The sequence below is a fragment of the Martes martes genome (assembly GCF_963455335.1).
Source record: "Martes martes genome assembly, chromosome: 4".
In the NCBI taxonomy this organism is placed as follows: domain Eukaryota; kingdom Metazoa; phylum Chordata; class Mammalia; order Carnivora; family Mustelidae; genus Martes; species Martes martes.
Genome location: NC_137891.1, coordinates 8,812,665 through 8,835,298, shown reverse-complemented (window position 1 = coordinate 8,835,298; position 22,634 = coordinate 8,812,665). Strand labels below are relative to the sequence as shown.

Genomic DNA, 22,634 nt, shown 5'->3' with positions numbered 1-22,634 from the left:
GGGCACAAAGGGCCGTTTCTTTTTCAAACCCACTATTGGTCACATTTCCCCATATAAAAACTACAGTTTTTAAGTGTAGTTCTCATTCCAAGCTAACCAGGAACCCTTCCCATGTAGCTGGCATGAGCCATCTTTTGGGGATCCACAGAGAATGTGACAGAATTGGAGAGTTTTTAAAACCAAATGTTTACTGTGCAGAATTGCACCAGGCAATGTAACCAAGAAAGTTTTTCTGCATCAGTGAGAATCTAAATAAAAGGGGCTGAGAGCCCCTTGTTTGTTCTATAGCCTGTTTTGTGTCATAGAGAGGTGGCAGGATGGAAGGCAATGCTTCGCTTATCATCAGAAGCTTTCTCAGACCCCTGGGTCCTCCTGCCAGAGCCGCCACCCACATTAGTCTATAATATCGACACTGCATGGGTCGAAGATAAGACCAGCGTGAGAAGCAGAATTTGGACCATAAAGAGTCTTAAAAGCCAAGTTAAGGAATTTAAATGTAACCCACCAGGCAATGGGGAGCCACTGAGGTTTTAGACCACTGGTAGTATTAAGATTTAAGCCCAGGATCTGTTGGACCAAATTTCTTACCTGACAATAGGACCAGAGACTGAGTGGAGTTGGACAACTATCACTAAAATCTAATGATTCCTACTCCAATCGAGTTCACCCTTTTTAAAGGGACTGTGAAACATTTGGAAAGGGACTCACTCAGAAATCACTCGTAGTTTCTCCCCTCGACGGAATATGGGCGGGCTGATGTCAGGAGATGGGTAATCACTCAGCACGGCCAGGAAGTCACTGTCCAGTCCTGGGGAAACAGAAGCAAGGCGTGTTCTCTTTCACAGGGAAGTGAAAGGCAACGGACCCCGGGGAGAGGAGGGTCATGATTAGTCCTTCCCACGGACTTCTTAGCTGGAGACACATGACTTGCTTTAGAACAGCGGTTTATAGCAGGCCCTCCTCTGCTCAGGATGGTGGCGCAGGGAGCTCAAAGGAACCCCAAGGTCGGTGATCTCCTTCCATTTGAAGCCCGCCTTGGCCCTGACATTCTCTGCTGAGAAGGGGGGACCCTGAGGTCCTTGAGCTGAAGTCACAAGATCTGGCTTCGAGGTTCGCCTCTGTGTCTACTGATCCCTGTAATCTTGGACAAGTCCCCACATGCCTGGTAGCCTCGATTTCCCCATCTTTAAAGTGGGGCTAACACTACCGCATTGCAGGGTCCATATGGAGAGAAGATGAAAGTATGCCGCCGTGCCCTATGAATGATAAGGGGCCATAAAAACATCTTTTATTATTACCCTTCCTGGGGCTTGTGAGTCCCCATCTGTCACCTACTGGGATAGGAGGTACCACGGTTGGGCTACATGAGTTCTGAGAACGCACCAGGACTCAAAGACTGTAACTCTGAAACTCCACAAAGCACTTCTTGCTTGTAGAATATAAGGCCCCGCACTGTGGGTCTATTCAATAGGGACTTTGGGGTGGAAGTGGGAGAAAAAGTAATTACTTTTCATCATATGTACATTGAAAGTAATTCTGGTGACGTTTTGAAAAAAGAAAGCGTGCTGTCCGGTTCATGTGGGTGCGGCTTACTGTCAGCTAGAGAAGGAGTGATCACGTGTGAATTCACTTTTTGGCACTAAGCAAAATCCTATTTTATACGGCCTTGGCAGTTTGCTGGAATTCGGGTACATTAGATGCAGGGTAATATTGGGGTATAGTTTTTGGGAGATAATATACCTTATGAGTGGGCCGATTCCATACCAGTTTGCTATGACGTTGGGGTTACCCTCTAACTGCCGACTGGGCATCTGAACTCAGAATTCTGGGTGACTTCCCCTGTATTCGTTCACTCAGCAGTTGTTCCCTGAGCACCTACACTGGGCCAAACATGATGAACAAAGCAAGCCAAGTCTCCATGTGCCGATGGAGCTCAAATTCTAGAGAATCCATAAATAATCATGGGAGGGGTCATTACCTGCCCACTTCACCCCAGGAAAACCAGGAGAAATCCCAGCACTTGGGCATGGCAGGCTTGCTGGCCCCAACTGGCCACTTTCTGGGATCCAGACACCCCCATGCTGGAACTTCTAGACCCCACCCCTTACAACTCCTATATCTGGGACTCTGTGACTCACCAGTGCCCAGACAGAGGAAACCCAAAGACAGCTTTAGTAGTAACATGCATCAGAATGAATCAGAAGCCACTTGTCACCATGGAACAGCACATTCAGAGATATTCTTCATTGGGGGAAGCTGAGCCACAGACAATAAAGCAGATAAAAGCAAGCATTGTCAGGCATGAAATGGAAACCAAAAGTGATTTGTGCTGGCTGCAGTCACTGAAAGGAGTCAGGCCTGGCCAGGGAACAGTTGACCCAGTGGAGCTTCCCTGGAGCCTGCCAGGGACACTTCCCCCGCATTCTGCATTGCTGGATTAAAAAGAAAAAAAAAATAAAAAAAGGATTCTTTCCTCCCATAGCCCAGACCCCAGCCCAACAGTAGGAGGCAGCGCTGCCGTTGGGCTAGAAGCCAGAAGTCCGGAGTTCTGATAAAGGGCGGACCCAGATTTTGTGAGGCATGAAGCTCATGCAAATTTGGAACTCCTCTTTAAGAAAAAGAACAAAAAAGAAATCGCAAATACAAAACTGGGTACAGTCCCTAGGATGCTGTGGTGCCCGTGAAGGGGGGTAGGGGGACTAACACAGAGGATTTGGTCAGCTTCCCAAAAAGTGGACCCGATTCTGAGCTTGACTTTGCACTCTGAGTGCGCTGCATCCCGCCCCCTGGGGCCTGCATTAATCTGGAAAACGAGGGGTTGGAAGATACTTTCGTGATGGAAATCTGAGCTAACGGCCCCATATATGAAGGAGCCGCTTATTAATATGGTCTCCACTGCTCAGGAGCAGTGTGACAAGCCTTCGTGTTTTCACTTTGCCAGGATGCCCCCTCCTCAGAGCCCATGGACAGGGTGCTCCCTCTACCAGGATAGCACCTGCTCTCCCCTTTCTCATCCCTCCCACCCCTCTGGGAGGTTTGCCTGGTGCTCCTGCTTTATACCCACCTGGGGCTCTCGGCTTTTCCTTTGAAGTGATTACCCAGGTTGTGTTCTGGAGTTTGCAAGATGTGGGGAGAATGAGTGTGAACTCCATGAGGAGTTGTCCTCCAACCCTCCTCCTGCACCTGCTTTCCCATCTCAGATGCTCAGGGCAGATTTGTGGAATTAAACCAGGGAGACATCTCTGTGCTACTGGGCTCCTCCTGTCGTGCTGCCTACAGCAGTCCAAGGGAAGGAAACCTGATCTGTGGTAGCAGCATGGTGGGCGGTCTTCACAGAACCAGCTCTTTGTGAAAAACAAGGCTGGAGGAGAGGCTCAGCTATCTGCAGCCATCACAGAACCTTGAAATAAACCTGGTATCTCTGCGGGGGTTGGGGCTTTGATGTCTTATTCACCATGAGGACTCAGAAACAGAGCAACTGCCTTTCCTTACTTTAAAAACAGAAACAAAAACACGATCCCGTTATCAAAACAATTGTCTCAATAGTGGAAAGAGGCTTCAGGGGCTGGAGAGTTTCAATTTCACAATAACAGCATGGAGCTTCCTGTGGAATTTCCGTAATAGTGATGTTTTTATAGCTATAAAACACTTCCATGTAGCTGAGAAAGCCTCATGGTGGGGCTTTCGCTTAAAAACGATGGTCTTGGTGTGGTCCTTTGCAAGGGATTCCAGGCCCACCCCTGCACCGGGCTCGCCAGGCCCCTATGCTAGAGCACACGCAAAGGAGGAAAGTCAGGTTCACTCACGGAGCTCAAGCACACTGTCAGGTCCTCCTGGAGCCCCGGGTTCTGGGGAGAGCTGAGAATTTAATCAGATAAGTGATGTTCTCGGGGAGAGGCACAGACGGGATTATCACGGATTTAAGATAAGGAAACAAAGCAGGTGAAGAAGTGTGCCGTGCACAAGCGAGAAATCCAGAGAGGATTTTCAGAAGACAGAATGGGCTTTGGAATCAATCAGACCTGGCTTCAGTTCCACCTTCACCACTTAATTGCTCTGCGATTTGGGGAGAGATTTATTTTTAACCAATCTGAGCTTGATTTCTTCATGTATAAAAACGAGAAATGTCGAAATCTGCCGTGTGCGATTGGGGTTGGATTCATGATGCCGCGTGTGTACAGAACCCACCCCGTGGCGGGGGGGTGGGAGGCTTGCTAATACCATATTTATGGGATGGGTGGGATTAGGGTTCATAGTCCAAGACCAATTTCAGCCAATGGCGTTCTAAATTTTGAAAAACCTCTGGATGTGTAAACTTGAAAACATTCTGTTCTTCTAAAAACAAACTCCGTTTGGGGGAGAACAGAAGATGCGATCCGGAAGACCAAATATTTACTGATGGCTTCACTTGGAAATGCGCCATATTGAACAAACTGTCCGAAAGTATAAAATGGGAAACGAATCCAAAAAAGGAAGGAGACCCTGGCAGAATTTACTAGCCACAGATATTACTTGGTCAAAGGAGAACAGGACTTTTTAAGCATTATTATTCCTCATAGAATCATTACCATTTCTTTTTAAATGCTAAAGACCTTTCCGTTGATTCATTTATAACTCGAGCAAAACCAGCCTTTCAGGACTCCCAATACTCCACACAACCCTAGGGAGTGTACAATCTTATTTAAAAAATGAAGAAACAAAGGCTGGGAGAGTTTTCAGTAACCTGCAGTGAGAGCATGAGGGTTGTTAAGCTCCCGGTCATGTCCCTAGGCCACAGAGCTCTCCGTGGCATGTAATTACCAGGCTCTCCCCGGTTGGTTAACACTTGCTCCTTGACAGGTTGGGACAAAGGCTGACTCCAGATGAGGTTTCCAAGTTGGCAGCAGTAGCTGAGTACAGTTGGTTGGCAAGGAGCTAAACAACCCAGTGCTTTCAGCTTCTGGTTCTGCACTCCCTTGAATCATGCCCAAATCCATGGCCTCCAGAGGGTCAAAGCAGGCCTTGCTTTGAGCATCTTTTAAAGGAAATATACACACACAATGAACCAATCAGAGAGGGCTGGTTGGACTGGCCTGATAGGAGATCTACCAAGTTCTGTTGATCCCCACGAACCACAGGTTGTACCCGTGGGTCCCCTATGATGGGTTGAAAAGTGAGACACAGTGGTCCACAAGTTCTGTCCTGTCCCACGACTTGGCTGCCCCTTCTCTGAGATGGGGTAAATTGGGACCCAATAGGTCCCGAGGCTCTCAGAGAGCACAGAGAGGTAGAGACCAGCTCAGGAGCACACAGTAGCAAGCTGAGGACCCAGTCTCAAAACCCGGTCACCTAGCAGCAGAGGGGCAGCCTCTGGCCCCAGCCACCTGCTCTCCTCATGCTGCTGAACACCCACCCGCACTACTACTTACTTACTTAACCGTGTCTTTATGTTAATTTGCTTTAAAAAAAAAATCTTTAGCTTCATTCTAGGCACCGTGAAATCATGGTTTGAGGGACGAGGTGTATTTTGTATGGTCTCCATTACAGAAGTTGTATGTTCAGTGTAAAGAGCTGAAAGATCGCGTTCTGCCTAGAACCGTCTTACGGGCCAGACGTGGGATGAATGAGACCCAGGTGGGAAAGGTGGACCTAGTCAGAGACCTGATGCACGTTCCCTTCCAGGGCCCTGGACTGTCTGTGATAGCTGTCACTTCCTGCAGGTGCTGGGAGGACAGAGAGTGGATGTGTGTAGAGCACTTGTCTGGCACGTTATAAGCAGAGTCACTCTCGTCATCCCCTTGTACAAGTGAGACCAGAGGGGCACTACGGAGACAAAGTGACTTCTCTCATTTCTCACTGGGTGTTAAGACTAAAAGCTGGATCTGGGGACACAAGCTTTCGGCTTAAGCCAGGGGGCTTGTAAGGAATTACACGGGTTGTTCCCCTGGACCCTCATCGAATTCTGATGAGTAGACCTGGGGTGGGGCCCAGCGAGCTGCATTTTTGACAACTTTCCAGAGGCTCTGATGCAGGTGGTCTGAGAGTCACTCACTGAGAAGTGCAGGCTGGGTCTGAGGTCTCCCTGCCCCCTTCCTCCTCCTCAGAGCCCCTCCCATCTCTTCTTTCCATGGGCAGCCCCCCAGGTGCTATGGAAATGCCCAGCTTAGCGTGATTCCCATGCTTGCTCAGAGGGGGTCTGGGTTTGCATTACAACCTAAAGATCTCTCTTTAGGACAGGGTGATAAAAGCTGAGAAGTGGAAAAAAAAAAAAAAAAAAAGAACAAGGTAAGGTGGGGGAAAAATTATACCTTCAGATTATCTTTAAGGTAGAAATATGTCATTTCCCAGCTACATGGGAGTTCCCTAGGTCCTAGTCAATTCTGTACTGTCTGTGTCTGGCTCAGAGCAAGAGTTTGAAATAAGGATAGAATTGTAGAGAAAATGAGTTATTTGGGATGATTGGGAAGCAAGTCACAGAATCTCTAATTCGACTGCTTTAAAACTTTTTTTTGGGGGGGGTGGGCATTTAGACAGAGCCTAGTGCAATCAGGTGACCTTCCCAGTGGAGTTTAAAAAAGTGATTCCCCCCACATCTAACAAGTAGCTACTTTGTGCTATCATTGCTGTGAGAAGGGAATTGTCCATTTGAGAGCTGAGCCCTACCCTTCTTCTGGGAGGCCAAGTGACCTACCCCAGGTCAAATGACTTCTAGGGGCAAGACTAGAAGCTCAGCAAGTTCGTTTGTCTCTGAGACCTGCCCCATTCCCATCAAGTCCTCCTACCTCTGTGGGTTTTGTGATATTAGTCTCCAGGAACCAGAGCAATCAGGAGTGTTCTAGAAAGCTTCATTTAGGAGCCAATGGATGGACAAAGCTGCATTCCAAGGCATTCACCGTCCTCGCCTGGGGGACAATACACTCCTAAAAGCTCGGAAAATGTGTCTGTCTACAGTACAGGCGGGCCTCCTGCGGATCCCTGTGTAGGGCCTGGGGCTTTTGGTGACTTGAATTCTCCGCCGCTCAGGCTAACGTCAGAGGAAGCTCCACTTGCATGGGGCCAAGAGCGCTCAGCTCCCCGCACTACTTCCTGGGTGTTGGAGCCTGACCTACTGAGTAAGCATGAGTGTTAGTTGAGTAGGTGCTTGTTCCAGAAAAACCCAAAACCCCTGCGGAGATTGGCTAGAGACTAATTAATGCAGCATCCACTGCAACCAGTTTCCTCTCCTTCCTTCCAGTGGTTGGCCAGAAAAAAAAAAAAAAAAAAAAAAGAGGAAATCAAGTTAGGACTGATCACAAGGGAAACTTTTCAGGGGTGGGGGATGGAAAAGGCCGCTGCTCGTGCTTGATGTGGTTGCCTGGATTGCACACTGGGTCCGACCTGGGGAATTCTCTTCACCAGGGGGTGGAGGGCCGGGGAGACCCCTCTACCTCCTTTCTCGAGGTTGCCTCCCACCACCCACACAGTGGAAAAAGAGAAACTTATTTCAAGAGAATTTGCATTCAAAAACTAAAGGCAAATGAGCGAGCCCTTGGAGACCCATGTTTTCATGGGGTTTGCTCAAGCATGCCCCCTCCCCCCACCGCCCTGGTGTGAAGACCACAGTAAAAAATGGCCTGGGTGGGTGGGTGCGTGCGCGTGTGCACGCCTCCCGAGCAGGCGTGGGCCTGGGGTGCTTTCGACAAGGAGCCCTGACCAGAAGGGGAAGGGGTTCCAACCTCTGTCCTGGAGGGAGAGCGTTCTTTTGTCCTTTCCCCTTAGGCTTAAGGAGGGGCATTGGAACAGACAAAGGCTAGAGTGGCCCTGCCTGGGGACTGGAGAGGAGGGTGGGCCTGCAGGGTCTCTGCAAGCTCACCTGGGAGCCTCGGAGGGATCAGGAGACCCTGTGTAACTTGGCATCTCCATTCTGGAAGCAATGAGAAGGAATGAGCAAGCAGAGACAGGGCACCTGGCACTGTCCGCTCTCAGCAGGCAGGACGGCAGACGTCTGTGTGTGGAAACTGTGCAGGGTGTGGGGCTGCGGGGGGCGCAGGGGACTCAGGGCATTAGCAGAGGGGGCCAAGCACTAGCACTGTGACCTCAGATAGGAGGTGAGAATGTCCCAAGGGGACTCACCCTGGGGACACAGATGGATTGCCTGACCTCCTGATCATCCCTTTCCTAAGTCCCTCAAGGACCTACACAGAGCGCGCCGCCACCCCACCCAGAGTAAAAGGGGCTTTATTCTCAGCCTTTGCCTTCTGCTTGCCAGCGTCCCCTTAGTGCTCTCTGGCCAGTCTCTGAAAGGCTCCTGGGCTTCAGGGGTCTGCTCCACCTAGCAGCGCCGTGGGAAGCTGACCTCTGTCATCACCGCCTAACCGGTGGCCCTGTGCCCTCCTCTAGGACCGCTGGCCCTATGATCCTACCAGTGGGACCCAGGATTCCTTTCTTTTCAGGAGGAGTTCCTCGAGCTAGTGTCTAGCTGCATCAAGCTGCACTGCAAACGCTTCTGCCGAGATGTGATAATAGTAAACCCACTGTCATGTTCTATCGCGGCTGGCTGGCGGGGTGTGGTAAGCAAGAACCAGGGGTTCAGAATTAGCCCAGCCCCGGTTAGAAATCTGACTCTTTCCATAGCGAATCACACTGCCTTCATGAACCTCAGTTTCCCCACCTGTCAAATAAAGGTGGAGCGAGAGGTTCTCGGAGTTCCACCCCACAACGCCAGCAGCCGCTCAGGGCACCGCTGCTCCGTCTTCTGTAACATGCAGCCATGAAATGTTCACCACAAGCCAGGCGAGAGAGGAGGGTACCATGAGCACCTCTGCACCCCAAGCCATGTTTCAGCAGCTGTCAGCACCCGGTCACTGGGTCTCGGCCACGGCTCTCGAGCGGTGGAATCAAGCATCACACCCAAGATCCAAGAAGCCAGACTTACCATCTGGGCTGGGCACGGGCCTTTCGGGAGGTGCTGGGGTGGATCGTATGCTGTTGCCCATCGCTCTGTCTCCCCGGGCTGTCGAAGATGCTCGAAGCCTACGGCACAGGGGATACACACAGCAAGTCAGCCACGCGCCGACCCCTCTGGGTGAAGAATGACCCAGTTTAGAGTACATCGTGTATCATTTTTCAGCAGCTCACTTCTCGAGGGGCGGGTGTTTTCATGTGAAGTTGAGATTCGTGAATGTTGGTTACATTTGCTCAGCCCTGGGTCTTTTATCAAGGGAATGACAGAGAAAACCGCAGAGAGGGAAGTTACGAGCAAATGCTGTTGGTGGCAGAAGTTTCCATTCCTCTGCACCCCGGCTGGCAGAAAGCAGCCAGCGGTGCTTCATGTGCAAGGTGAGGGGCGTTCCAGAGGGGCCGCAGCCCCTCCCCACCCCACTCGGGACCCCGTCCCAACCCCCACGCGTGGGGAATTGGGAGCACCTGAACCCCGAGGAGATGTCAGCTTGGCAGCCAGAGGGGGCTGAGCGGAGGGTACTTTCTGCCTCGGCTTTCTCCTGCGAGCGTTTCTCCACGTGCTCTGACCCGCGGTGAAGACGGAAACCCCATACCAATGCTGCGTGCTTACGGCGCGCCCCAGTCGCACATCCGCTGGGATTTCTGATTATTGTCAAGCCCCTGCCTCCCTCACCCCATTTCTCGGTAAAGGCAACTGAGTCCCCGGGAGGGTAAGATCTCGTCTAAGGTCACGCAGCACAGATTCGAACGGCTGCTGCTGAGCCTCCGGTTGGTTCCATACTGGCCTGCGTGTCCAAGCGTGGTGACCTTGGGCACGTTACTGACCTCTGCCTGCCTGTGGCGGGGGTTGGGGCTGCAGAATTAACAGTTAAAGCACAAGAAGCACTGAGAGCATGGCCTGGCCTAAAATCCCCGTTAATGATCGCAATTTATAGTTTTCGGATTGTCTGTAATGATAAACATTCAAATTCTGGGCCCTCATGCGAGCATTTTAGAAGGGAGCTTAGGTGACTACAGAAAACGGATCTTCCTGGGATCCTTGCAGTCCAGAGAGGAAGGCCCCACCCATAGAACCCTTTTTGTTGGGCGGGGGGTGAAGAGGAGTGTGGAAAGGCGGGGTCCACCAGCCCTTGTCCCCCCCAACTGAAAACTTACACTCCCCCTTCTTGGTCTGCAGTTTAAGGTAGAGAACTGAGTAACTTGAAAGGGCCCAGAAGTTGGCCAACCCAACCCCTACCCTGGTCTTAAATCCTTCCTCTATGCACTGCATAATCAGGTTCTGGAAAGATCTGTGCTCCCAGTAAGGCCTTCCAGAGACTGAGGGAGGTCTGTATCACTTCCTAATTTAGCAAGGAGGAGGCGGGGCGGTGGGATCCTTCCTGTACTAGGACACGAGAAAAGCCAAACTTCGTTTTGCTGGAAAGTTAATATATTTTAAATATTTACATAAAGAGTTCATTTAGAATCATGCTCTTCCTAAGATAATTACAAGCTTGCATGAACTGTAAGCCCAAAATGTACCACAGAAAGTGTGGCCGGAATGAATCTCACGTCCAAGGTTAAAAACTCCATCTTCTGATCCTGTCCACTGAGAACGACAGAGATGGTTCCAGGGTGTGACCCCTCCGGGTAGAAGGCCCTCGTTTCCCCATCTTACTTCCCTCTCCCTTGGCCCCATACAGCTGAAGGGATGCCTTTGACCTTGGCAGGGCCCTTCCTGCAAGCCAGGTTGGTTTCAACAGCATCGCCCCTTGTCCCCAGCTCCGTGGCTGGTGTAGGCACTCCAGAAAATGTGCTCCTAAAAAGTCCTCAAAAAACCACGCCAGTGGAGGGGCTGGGAGCCTCATTGCCTGCAACTCGGTCCTGGGCTCTGAGCCAGCACCTGGAGAAAGGCAGGCCCCTGTGGTCCCACCCACCGGACGGGGACCGCGTGCCACCTCTGAGGCCCCACCTTAGGTCCAGGGAAGGAGCAAAGAAAGTCACCTCTGACTCTGAGGAGTTGGCTGTCCCCCACCACAGAGCCCCTGTGGGCTGTGCAGAGATGTCCCGCAGAGGCCTCTGCCGCCTCCGTTATGCTCCCCGTGCTTTCTGGAGCCCCTCAGCCACCCTGGACCTTCACCTGAGTGTAATGAGACCTGAGTGTCATTACCAAGGCCTGGAGAAGCTCTCAGGACAGGCTGGGGAGATGTCTTGACAGGCGTCCTGTCTGGGGCTGACTCTGAAACATGCCTGCTGTCCTCGTCCCTTTCCTCTCCCATATGTCCCCACGCCACAGTGCACGGCACAGTCACTTGACTCCCAGCTATGCCGTTCTGCTCCCTGCGGACTGACTCTTGCACAGAGCATCAGTTAAACACCAGGGATTGTACTTTGAACCCCGGCCGCATGTTGGGTGTCAACCCCAGCTCGCAGACATTCCACCGGCCCGGCCCTCCCGCTCCACCTTCCCCTCCAGAGCCCCTTCTGGGCCACAGCCTCCAGCCTTCACCTCCCACTCTTTCCTTTCTTCATGCCACAGCTCCAGAAAAGTCTTGGGGAAAGAAGACTTTGTTATCTACGCAAGTGAATTCTGACTTCAGTCCCTCCCAGCAGCTCTGTAACTCTTCTCAAGCCCGCGTGTGATTTGGGGGAGTTCGTGGAATCGGGGACGGGAAAAAGAAAGGCTCAAGGTTTGCATTTTGCAGGTGGGAAAACTGAGGTCCATCCCAGAAAAGAAACATACCCAGGGTGGTGACTCGAGCAAGGTCTGACACACTCCCTCTGCCCTGTTCCTCGCACTCTCGTCTCTCTGGTCTCGGGTCGGCACGCACGCGCCAGCCCACCGTATCCCGCGCTGTTCAGAGAAAGGTCTCGACAGCCCTGAGTGGTCTGCTTGCTGGCTTCCTGTGATCTCCAGGAAGGAGTTAACTTATCTGCGAGAGGCTTTCATTTGAGCAGAGTAAAAATGCCCCCGGAGACCAAGAGCCAGAGTCTCCCTAATGAAATGGCTGTGAGGAATCTGATTTAATCTGTGACAGTTTTATGCAGGGGCTAGAGTTGGGAGAGAGGGTAGGAGACACATAATTGCTTCTAGGAACAATAAAGAAAGGGCAAAAGAGAAATGAGTTAATTAACATTAGATCGGAACATTTGGTTTCTTTCTCCCTTTCCCTCGTGATGTCAGGGATCAGAGCTGGTATTTGCCTCTTAGCTTCCCCCGAGTCTTTGGACCAATCCTGTTTTCTTGCCATGAACTTGGGCCTAAGTTGACTCTTCTGAAAAATGAGAGGAGTGAAAAAGATGGTCTCCAAAGACAGAGCCGCTTCGCCCCTTTTAATTCTAGGAATCAAGACTCGGCGCGTTTTTGAGGACAATTATTAGAAGGACGATCATCGCTTTTCTTATCAGGTCCCATGGCAGAATCCAAACCCTGACTTCATCTTCTTCAGGGTCAAGGGAAAGCTGTTCCAATGTGTTCCATCTTCTGGTGGGCAATGGCCTTCCACCCCCCACCTCCCTGGGAGGCCGACTTCCCCCTCCCCCTTCTTGGTGTGGAGGTCAGCTGTGAGCTCATCTGTTCACACTCGGAGAGCTGGAAAGGTGTGGGGTAGGGCAGCAGGAGGCACACCTACCTCTCCTGACTTTGGTGCCCATGTCTGCTGTCCTTTCCTGGGGACCGTGCCACTGCCTCTCTCCAGGGAGGAGGGAAGATCACGTAGGACCCCTGGGCAGTGCCGATGCAGGGCATGGAGAGGTCCCATGGCTGCAGGGAGTTACCCCTGGGGGTGTGGGAGGTGCTGGCCAGCACAGGCTGTCTCTGGCTAGGTTTCTATGTGACCAAATCAAGGAGCATTTCATTGTGGGTTCCGCATTATCTTAACAATACAGGGGGCAGGCTTCTGAGAACCTTCCACCCCCAGATGGTGTCCTGGGACCCTTCTGTGTGCTCTATCCACTTTGGGCTTCTAATGCCGGGGCCTCGCTGTTGGAAGGGCGAGTAGCCTGAACCCCACACAATGCATTGAAGGCAGAGGGTTGAGGGACCCCAGCTGTGGGAAGATGGGTCTGGGCTTTGTAATAAAACCAGGAACAGTTGGAGAACCTGGATGACATGGTTGAATTAATATAGAAATCTACTTAGGGATGCAGCCTTCCGTTTCGGCTTAGCAAGTTCCCCCACAAAGAGTGGCTGTAAGTCCACCGGCTTCTAAGGCGTGGAAGTGTGATGCCCCCAGGGGGGCCCCTCACCGTCCACCACACCGGGACCCCAAAGGCGGCAGTAGTCCCTGGGAACGCCACTCCCACCGTAGCTGATCAGCCCTTACTCTGTGCCCAGCACCCGGCGAAGCATTTTCTAGCCATCATACCCTTGTCTCTCACAACAACTCCCTTTGAGAGGTGAGATAAATTTTGTAACTTGCCCAAGGTTATACGACTGGTAGGAGGGATGTCTGGCCCCCAAGGCAGCTCTGTCAGATTCTAATTGCTGAGCTCACAGCCTCCATGAAATGTTGCTTTCCTGCCCTTTGGTGCAGAGAGAAATGATTTTTTTTTAGGGCTCTCAAAGTAAACTTTTGAGACCATAAACTTTGGGAGGAGACTTTAATACGAGGGGCAGGGAGGTCTGGAAGGGTCTCTGGCAGGTCAGGTGGCAATGTTTGGAACCCACGTCTGGGGATCTGGCTGGAGGGGAGCAGAAGGGACAGGAGAGAGAGAGGCAGGGAAGGTGAGCTCAGGCCTCAGCTCTTAGGTTACTTGCTGTGGTCAAAAGAGCCAGAGTGAATCACATGGAGTGCTTTCCACCCTCTCAGGGTGTGAAAAGAACTGATAAATGCTCTGCGGGGGGCGGAGGGGGAGGAAACAGAAACAAGAAAAAATAGCTGACACCATCTCAATTTTATAAAAAAATAAAATGTGTACGCATCTATGTATAGAAAAATACGAAAGGAAATTATTTCCAAGATGTTTGCAAGGGCTCTCTCTGAGTAGCGATTTTATAAGGTAAACACACCCATTTCTATTTTACACCTTTCTAAAATCTCCAGATGTTCTCCCATATGCATGAATTGCTTTTACAACCAAAACCAGACCTTGGACAGAGTAAGGAAGACTTGAAAGGGTTTTTCAAGGCAGGAAAACCCGAGTTAGGATTCCAGCTCCCAGCCTCCTGGCTGTGTGTCCTTTGGCAAGTTATCGCACTCTCTGAGCCTTGATTTTTAAACACACACACACACACACACACACACACACACACACACACACACGGGATACAAATACGTGTCCTGCAGGTTTGTTTTAAGGATTGGATTACAGGTTCCATCTGAAGCAGGGATAGGTTTGATACAATCAAAAAGCTATAAGCTTCCCCAAGCTGGATCTCTTGGTGCTACTGGGGGGCCCAGCTAACTGCTTGCAAGCTTGAGCAAGTCTCTTCACCTTATTGGGATCTCAGCGTTCTGAAATATGATGGGACAAGGGTTGGGATGGATGATGGCTCATGGCCCTTTTGCCTCAGTGGCCCGTTCCTGTGACTGGTGCCAGGTTCCCGCCCAGTTGACTTGGGACTTGCTCGGTACTGCTGGCGGTCTTGTGCTATGCAGCAGGAACGAGAGGAGCTGGAACGGGAGCTCGGTGTGGGCTGGTTTCCCTCCCAAGGATCTCGCAGGATATCCGGGGGGGCACCCCACCACATCCTGACCTCACCCAACAGGCACACCTGCCCCGTGACCCACATTGTTCCCTGCTCTCCTCTCGGGGCAGGTGCAGCCACAGCCTGTCCCCCTTACCCCCACCCAACCCTACCCTGTTCTCTGTTCCTGGGGCTCCTGGGGCCCTGAGCAGGGCCTGTAGCCAGCTCAGAAAAGTACACGCACGCTCCCTCTCCCTCCTCCTGCCCGACTCAAAACCAGAGGCTTTCAATTGCCATTTGGAGGAGACCTTGGTATCCTCTCATCCAAGATATTCCAAACCTGTTGGTTGAAACCTGTTTTAAGAGTTTCCCTAGAAGCTTAATGTGTAAAATCGATCAAAGCAAGCTGCTGGTTGGGGACTCGGGGTTCAGCGCTCCTGCCGCTCTACTCCTCCTGATGGGACAACCCGATCCCAGGATATATAAAGCACCAATTAAAAAATAGCAGTTCCCTGCCTTCGTATTACAAAGAAAAGGCTCAGAGAGGGCAAGCAACCTGCTCAGGGTCACTCAGGAAGCTTGGACAAGGGCCATGACTCCCTGTCCGGCACTCTGTCTACTGTTCTGCCCAACCTCCATGTCCATGAGCCTGTGTTCTGGCACCTTCTGCACCTGCGTGCCCGGAAAGGAATCGCCTATATTATTAGGCTGGTAGGGAGTCTCACTTTACCCTAAGACAGGGATAGATACATCCTACAAAACATTTTATGCTCATTTCAGGATGCATTGGGAAGAAGCCTGATGTGGGGTCAGTTGGTGCTGAAGCAAATTTCAGTCTCACTCCTTATTACTCCACTAAGCCTCTTTCTGTCATTTGTTTGTTTTCATTTAAAACGTGGGCATAGCCACCAATGCCTTGCTGGGGTTTCACAAGGAAGGATTAGGGAGAGGAGGTTTTACAAGATGTGCACACCGTGGGCTCTGTGTGGCCCCCCTGTCTGCTGACAGGGGCCTTGCCACAAGTAAGCAAGGGCCTCGGGGCCCAGACCTGGTGGCTGTCTGTGCGATGTGGTGTCCCGCATGGCGAGACGGCCCGAAAGTCAGTCCTGACTCGGCTTTAGTATTTCATTGAGTAAAAAGAAGAAAGTCCCTCCTCTCATTTGTTTCTTTTCTAGATCAGCTTTTCATGCACAGAGGCTGATGTAAATATATATATATATAACCCAAGATGACATCCTAAACACTGGCAGCGAAAAGAAAAGTGGTAAAGACACATATTTGGTATCAGATTACACAGATACACAACTACACAGAATGGGAAAACTATAAATACGAACAAGGTTTTTCTTTTCCTTCCAAATCTGGCTACTTGGGAAATACAGGTTTCATCAGAAGGAGGGGGTTGAGGCAGATTTGCGTGCAGACACGAGAGGTCGCCTGGATACGTGGGCCCAGGGACGTAAAGTTAGTGACTTGTTTCCTATATATCACATTTCACAGCAAGACTTACTTGGGATTTTATTCACAAACATGAATCAACTGTGTGGCTCATAACCTTATCGCATGAGATGGAAATTGATAGGTTGCTAATCACATCATTTGCATATGCTGAGCCGCCTGCTCCAGTATCCTTGCCCCTCACTGGGGATCACTCGTCACAGCACAGACATGAGGGTCCTACCCCGGGGTGCTCAGACCGTTCCCCTAGTGGGACTGGGACACCGGTCTTCCTACAGAGACCCCAGGATATTTGCATGTGCTATGGGGGGTGGTGAACTCTGAGATACTTTTTTTTTTTTTCTTTTTTCCACCTCCCCAGGAACCTTGCATTGCCTTTTAAGTGAATTATAATTGTAATGGTTACTTGTGTGATTGTTCAAGGAATGGCTGTTAAGTAAAGACAGTGGTCAGATCTGGTTTTACTCATGGCTGGAACAAAGAAGCTATTCCAAGGGGGAAACAAAACGGGATAGGTGGAAAGTGGAAAAACAATGTGCAGTGGAGAGAGAGAGTGGGTGAGTTGTGACCTAGTAAATTGTAACAGTGATGGTGGGGGGAGGGGGACTCTACTTGGTTGGGTTTCATTACTTCCATGGTGTAAATATTCCCACTGTGGCTGATCTCAAGTTTGCAATGTGACCTCACCAAATGTGGAGTTAAGAGATGGGTGCGGCGGGCCCTCACAAGCCAGTATGCCCCTGGTTCCAGACACCTGTGGCAGGAAGAGACTTTCTTCTGACAATTGTTCTTATTTGGAACAGGTACCTGAAGACATCCCCGTCGTTATCGCTAGAAGCACCCACTACATGGAAGGTCTCAGTTAGGTATTTGAACGACACTGGCTCATCTGATGCCCCAAAGAGCTTGCCATTTTGTACAGGAAATAGAGTCTCAGAGAGGTTGAGTCACTTGCTCAGGGTCACACAGCTCATTCAGTGGTGGTGCCAACTTTCAAACCCTGATTCTTCTGACTACCAACTCTGATTCCTTCCACCACCCTCATCCCAGAACAATAACGTTTTTAATCTTTTAACATACACTCTGAGAGTTAGCATTGCCGTGGAAGCCAGAGAAGCACACAGGCCTAGGAATCTGCATGTTACCTGCCCAGGTCCTCAAGTCCCCTTGCTTCTGACTGTCATGAAGCCAGTGCTGCTCATGGATAGTGGCCAGCCAAAGAGCCAGCTGTCTGGCTCTCCCCTCACACCCCTGCCCCTCTGCTCTGAGCCCGCAGGCACCGAGGGTAAGCTGTCAACGTCGAGTCATCAAATCATTTGAATGGGTGATTCCAGCCCTGGGATGTGGGCGAGTTAACCCCATTCCCCTCCTTAATTTTTCTTAATTTTTACTTCTCACACATTGCATCTTTAGAACCACAGTGGGCCCGACTAACCTCTCAGAGACTTGGGGCAAGCCACTTTCCTTCTTTGGGTGTCAGTTTGCTCCCCTGCAGATAGCAGGTAGACCAGATGGAGGGCTCCCTGGGTTCATCACAGATCCATGCCAGCTCCCCACAGGGCCGAGTATATGGCAACAGAAGAAAGACAGGAGCTTACTGTGTGTTGCAGAAGTGTTTCAGCGGTACTCTCCATTTGACTCTCAGAACAAATCTATGTAGGACACATCGTTATCATTATGCCTTTTGTATAACTGGGGAAACCAAAGCCAGGGCATTTCTAAAACCTGTTGGAGGCCACCCAGTTGGTAAGAGGTGGAGGCAGGATTTGAATCCAGGCATCTGGCTCTAGAGCGAGGCTCTGAACTGTGTGCTCCTAAGCATCAGGGAATGGACGAAGGATTGTACAAAGCTGAATGCATCCTTTCTTATGAGAAGATTATGGCGTTGCTCTCTTTTTGGGGTGGTAGAGAGTCAGGTACGTAATGGGCATTCCGCAGATGGACCCAGAGGTGTGTTGATAGAGCCTAGATCAAGAAGTGAGTCTGACATTCCGGATGCTGGGAGTTTGCCATCAGAGGGTGTGAGGAACAAGTGATTGTCCCTGTGACTTGGAGGCCATGGCTGGGGGGAGGGAAGGAGTGGAGAAACTGGCAAGTCTGCAAATTGGGAAGGGCATGGCTACTGCCCAGGATAACGCGAGAATTACATTGCATGAGCTTCACCCTGCTCTCTGTCCTGGGCCCTGTCTGTTCCCTTCGTGGCACACATCATAAGGCATTTGTTTCTCTCAGTGTGTCTTACCTAACCCCACCCCAGCTGTAAACTTCCTGAGAACATGGTCGCTGTCTAGGATATTCCTCAATGAAAACCAACAGCAACAGCAAAACCATGTTACCTAGCTGGTGGCTGGCACACAGTAAGCATTCATTTCATTCAGTTGAGGTCCTGAAGGGGTCGTCTTTAAAGTGCCTGGAACAGCCCGGCGCGGCTAGACTGTACTTTTGCTCCTTTCTCCTGACGCTGTTCCCCCTGCCCCACCTGCCACACCCCAAGGCCTCCAGCCACGGTCCCTGCTGCCTGGCCAGTGCCATGGAGGAAAGTATGATTTTGCAAAGCTGTTTGACAACAAAAGGGAGCCGCTGAAACTTCGAGGCCCTAGGGTTTCTGTCTGTAGCTCAGTTACCCTAATGAAATAAGCCCCCTCCCTTGGTGGTTCTCAGATGGGAGGAAGTGGTTTGGACCCAGGGTACTTATTTCCTTCGGAAAGCCTGGGGAGCTGCGAGGGAGGAAGTCGGTCACATGGTATGGCCTCAATGCATATTTATTAAGGGAAGGGAGGGAAGGAGGAATGGATAGCTGTACTCACAGGGCCACACTCAGCTTGCTGACAAGAACTAAAGAGTCTGGCCTGACATGCTGGAAAGGCTTAATGAGAATTTTAAGCTCTAGCCTCTGTCAGATCTGGGGGAAATAAATTCTTGCTGAATGTGCAACGAAAACTGAAAAAAAAAAAAAAACAAACAGTACCCTTTATGAATGCACGAAGCTGATTAGGTTTTACCACAATGGAGACTTACTAAGTCTTAAAAAAGAGACCTTCACCTTGGTAAGACAATGGCAGGTCCCAAAACTCAAGGGGGGGAACCATATCTGTTACAGCTGCATCATATGGAGAAACTAGCCAAAATAAGCATTAAGAAAAATCAAGGAGCGTCCTGCTCTGTAGCTGTACGATTTGATTCGTTGTATGTAATGCTGTCTGTTACCTGTTACCTGGGGCTGAGGAAGCGGATGTCCTCTCCTTGTCTGGGTCAGGAATGCTATCACTAGCTGCTGCTTAGTACTTACCATCTCCTATATATGACATATAATTTAAACTTCTTACAAACGTACAAGGTCTTTTTATGCAAAGGAAAATAAGACTCAGAGAGGCAAAGGGGCATGTTCAGAGTCACATAGCTCCTTGGCGGCTGACCCAGAGTGTTGACGCAGGTAGAGCTGATGACACCAGTGACTTTCCATGAAACCAATTTGCTGCCCTGATTCTAAGATCTGTTTAAGACACAGAAGTCTAAATAGATTTTGATCTATTTCATAAGTTTTTAATATTATGATTATACTTTTCAGGACGCATTTAACACTTTTGAATACCATTCTTCTAGCTGGATAAAATCATTTGCAAAGGATGTTGCTGGAACTTTGATTTGGGCTTATTACTTCGCCAGTTTTAAAAGGACCATAGCCCAGCTTAGAGGTTGATGGCTCAGCGTCTCATAGCAAATCACAGAATTTGCAGACTATGGGATATATTTCTCTTAAAATAAAGAGCACTGGTTTGGTACACACTTTTGTCCTTCATGCACTTGCTGTATCGGAGACTCTCCCCTCCCCCACCTCAGCCCTCGGAGCCCTTAGAGCCTCTCACCAGCTGTATGACTTACACAAATTACTCACCCTCTCTGAGCCTCATTTTCTCATTTGTCAAAAGCACGTAGTAATCATAAACTTGCGGGATTGTTGCGAGGACTGCAGGAAAATAACTCTCTGCGCAGCGACCCTCCCCCGCCACTCAGCATGGCCACTCATCACCAGCCCATTGCACCTACACACATGGCCCCAATTTAGGACATTTTGAGGCCAAAGCCCAGGTCATTTTCCTGGCATTAAGCTCTCTGGATGTGTTGGCACCTTGGAGAATGTGGAGTATGCCGTATTCCTTAGGGAATTCCAGCTCTCCAAAATCTCCTCTAACCTCCTATATTTTCAGAGTTTATAGACCTCACCTAATTGGCTTTCCTTTAATCCTCCCCCCGGTACCGGTACCCCCGGTACCTTCTCTGTTTGTTGTTGCTTATCACTGTTGGTTAGCACCGGCATCTGCCCGAGGATCCACCACCCAAACTCCTAGAAGCACTACTGTGATCGGTCAGCCTACCTGGGCTCTTTGCACATTTTAGATGTCATGATTCCCTGCTGATAGCATTTATTGAATCCCTACTATGTGTCTGAAATTGGCCTGGGTACTTTGCATATGTTAGCTCATTTCATCTGCCCAATACCTATTGAGCTGGGTACTTTTTCTTCCCACCTTACAGAGGAGAAAATGAAGGCCTGGAGAGGTTTAGATGTCTTGCCCAAGGTCATATAGCTGGGAACACCGAGAGCAAGCAGGAGCTGCCCTTAGTATGAAGCCTGCTATGTGCCAGACTATTGCTCCGTAGCTAGAAAATCTCCTCTGGCAGGAGTGGCCCAGGCCCCAGGATCCCCAGCCTGTCTTGCCATATGTAATTCTGCATCAAGTATTCACTGGACAGCTGCCCTGTGCTGGGCTCTGGGTCAGGTGTCGGCCTCCCTGGAGACATGGCCCTGCCTGTTCTCACAGAGTGCTTTCCTGTCCCCAGAAAGTCAGTGCTCTGCCAGCTGTGGGTCTAGGAGTCTGAGGTTCCTCCCCGCCCGGCCCCTGCCATGTCCCCTATGATACCTTCAAAAGCTGGGCATGATCTCCCCTGGGAGTAGCTACGGAGGACCCGCCGGGAACGCCGTCACCGTCTCTCCATCAGCTGCTGCTGCTCCAGCACAGTGAGCAGGTGGCCAGGCCTCTGCGGGTGCAGAGAAACCCAGGCTATCAAGAAGAACAGCAGTTGCTACACCGGCCACACACTTCCTCTGCTAGAAATGAGGAAGGCGCGCGGGACTTGCAGAAGAGCAGGTTCCTGTTTTTAGTAACCACTCTGAGTAGGCTTCTCTCTGTAAGGACAGGGAAGACCGTGGCATTATTAATTTTTATTTATTTATTTATTTTTTACAAAGTGTTTGGGGATGTGTGCAACTTGATTCTAAATGCCTGGGCCGTGCTCAGGCTCTCAGAGGCTGGGGCCTTCTTCTCTCATTTAAGAGGCAGGGGAGGCTGAGAAGCTGCTCTCACACATCCCCAGAGCTCACTGTGTCCAAGGAGGCTGGCGCTCAGGCCTGCAGCTTGTCTTTTCTCAGCGTCCTGGTTATTATTGCTTTTTTTGTCCCTGTGAAGGGGCCTCTGGAGCAGAGCTTCTGCCCAGGCTCTGCCACAGACAGGGTTTAATTGGCAGAGGTATGAAATAGTAGGCATCAAACCCACTACAGAAAGAAGCTACCCATCAGCCTTCTGGGGCAAGACAGGCAACCCCTCTGCTGTGCTACAACCAGAAGAAACTAGAAAGGATATGAAATGTAGTCAGTCTCCCTGCAGGTTCTAGATTAAAAATGACTAAGAAAACGTGGTGACTGGGTGCCGTGTGGGATGCTTGGCTGGCTCCTGGATTGAGGGGAAAGACCTAGAAAGAACATTCTTGGGATGGGGGTGAGGGGTATTCACACAGATACTGCACTGTAGATAATATTGTGTCAATGTTAACTTTACGGGCCATGACAATGACACTGCAGTTATGTGGGAAGATGTACTGGTTTTTAAGGAGATACATGCTGATGTATCCGGAAGTCAAATGTCATGATGTCTGCAACTTTCAAATGGTTCGCTAAAAGAAAAAAACCATAATATGTAAATGTAAATAAAAATAAATCAAGAAAAAGTCGAGGGCCCCTGGGTGGCTCAGTCATTAAGCGTCTGTCTTCAGTTTAGGTCATGATCCCAGAGTCCTGGGATTGAGTCCCACACAAGGCTCCTTGCTCAGCGGGAGCCTCCTTCTCCCTCTCCCTGCCACTCCCCCTGCTTGTGCTCTCTCTCTCTCTGTCAAATAAATAAAAAGTAAAGTCTAAAAAAAAAAAAAAAGACAATGAGAGAGGCAGAAAGCAAATGTGGCAAAATGCTGACATTTGCTGAATCTAGGTGAAGGACATATGTGCCTTGTACTATTTCAACTTTCTGATGGGTTTAACATTTAGAAAATAATAGTATATAGCTCCCCATTCATAGTATGTGTGTCCCCATTCACAGTATATGTGCCTTTCCATGGTGTGTGGGAAAGCTCAGGCACATGGGGACTAAGGGCTGTTGGTGGTAGGACTGCCAGTGAATTACCTGCTGGGGCTGGGACGGCCCTCCAAGAGCCCCAGCTGGCCCCCCCCACTTCAAAAAGATGATGGGACAGAGTGTCCAATGACTTTCCCAGAATCCCATTCCTGGCCCCATCACAGAACCAGGACCAGTGTTCAGGACTGATGACACGCGGCTCCCATCCAGCAGTCATGGCCACCCAGGGACAGTCATTTAGA

At 50.3% G+C, this 22,634-nt stretch overlaps 2 protein-coding genes across 3 annotated transcripts in view; one reads left to right on the top strand and one right to left on the bottom strand.

Annotated features, from left to right (window-relative positions):
* The window catches only part of SLA (Src like adaptor), a 34,155-nt gene extending 11,985 nt beyond the window's left edge, over positions 1 to 22,170 (bottom strand). Inside the window, exons 1-3 of one of the 2 annotated variants that reach the window (XM_080800606.1) lie at positions 20,908 to 22,170; positions 8,894 to 8,991; positions 709 to 808 (exon numbers count right to left, since the gene is read on the bottom strand). In XM_080800606.1, the coding sequence (XP_080656732.1) occupies positions 709 to 808; positions 8,894 to 8,954 (161 nt within the window). In that variant the 5' untranslated portion in view covers positions 8,955 to 8,991; positions 20,908 to 22,170. Of the gene's footprint in view, positions 1 to 708; positions 809 to 8,893; positions 9,149 to 20,907 lie in introns of those variants that run through there. The other variant, XM_080800605.1, reaches the window with a different exon arrangement.
* Positions 1 to 22,634, top strand: part of TG (thyroglobulin) — a gene marked incomplete at its 5' end in the record, with an annotated part of 244,264 nt that overhangs the window by 167,352 nt on the left and 54,278 nt on the right. The gene's annotated exons all lie outside the window — the stretch shown is intronic.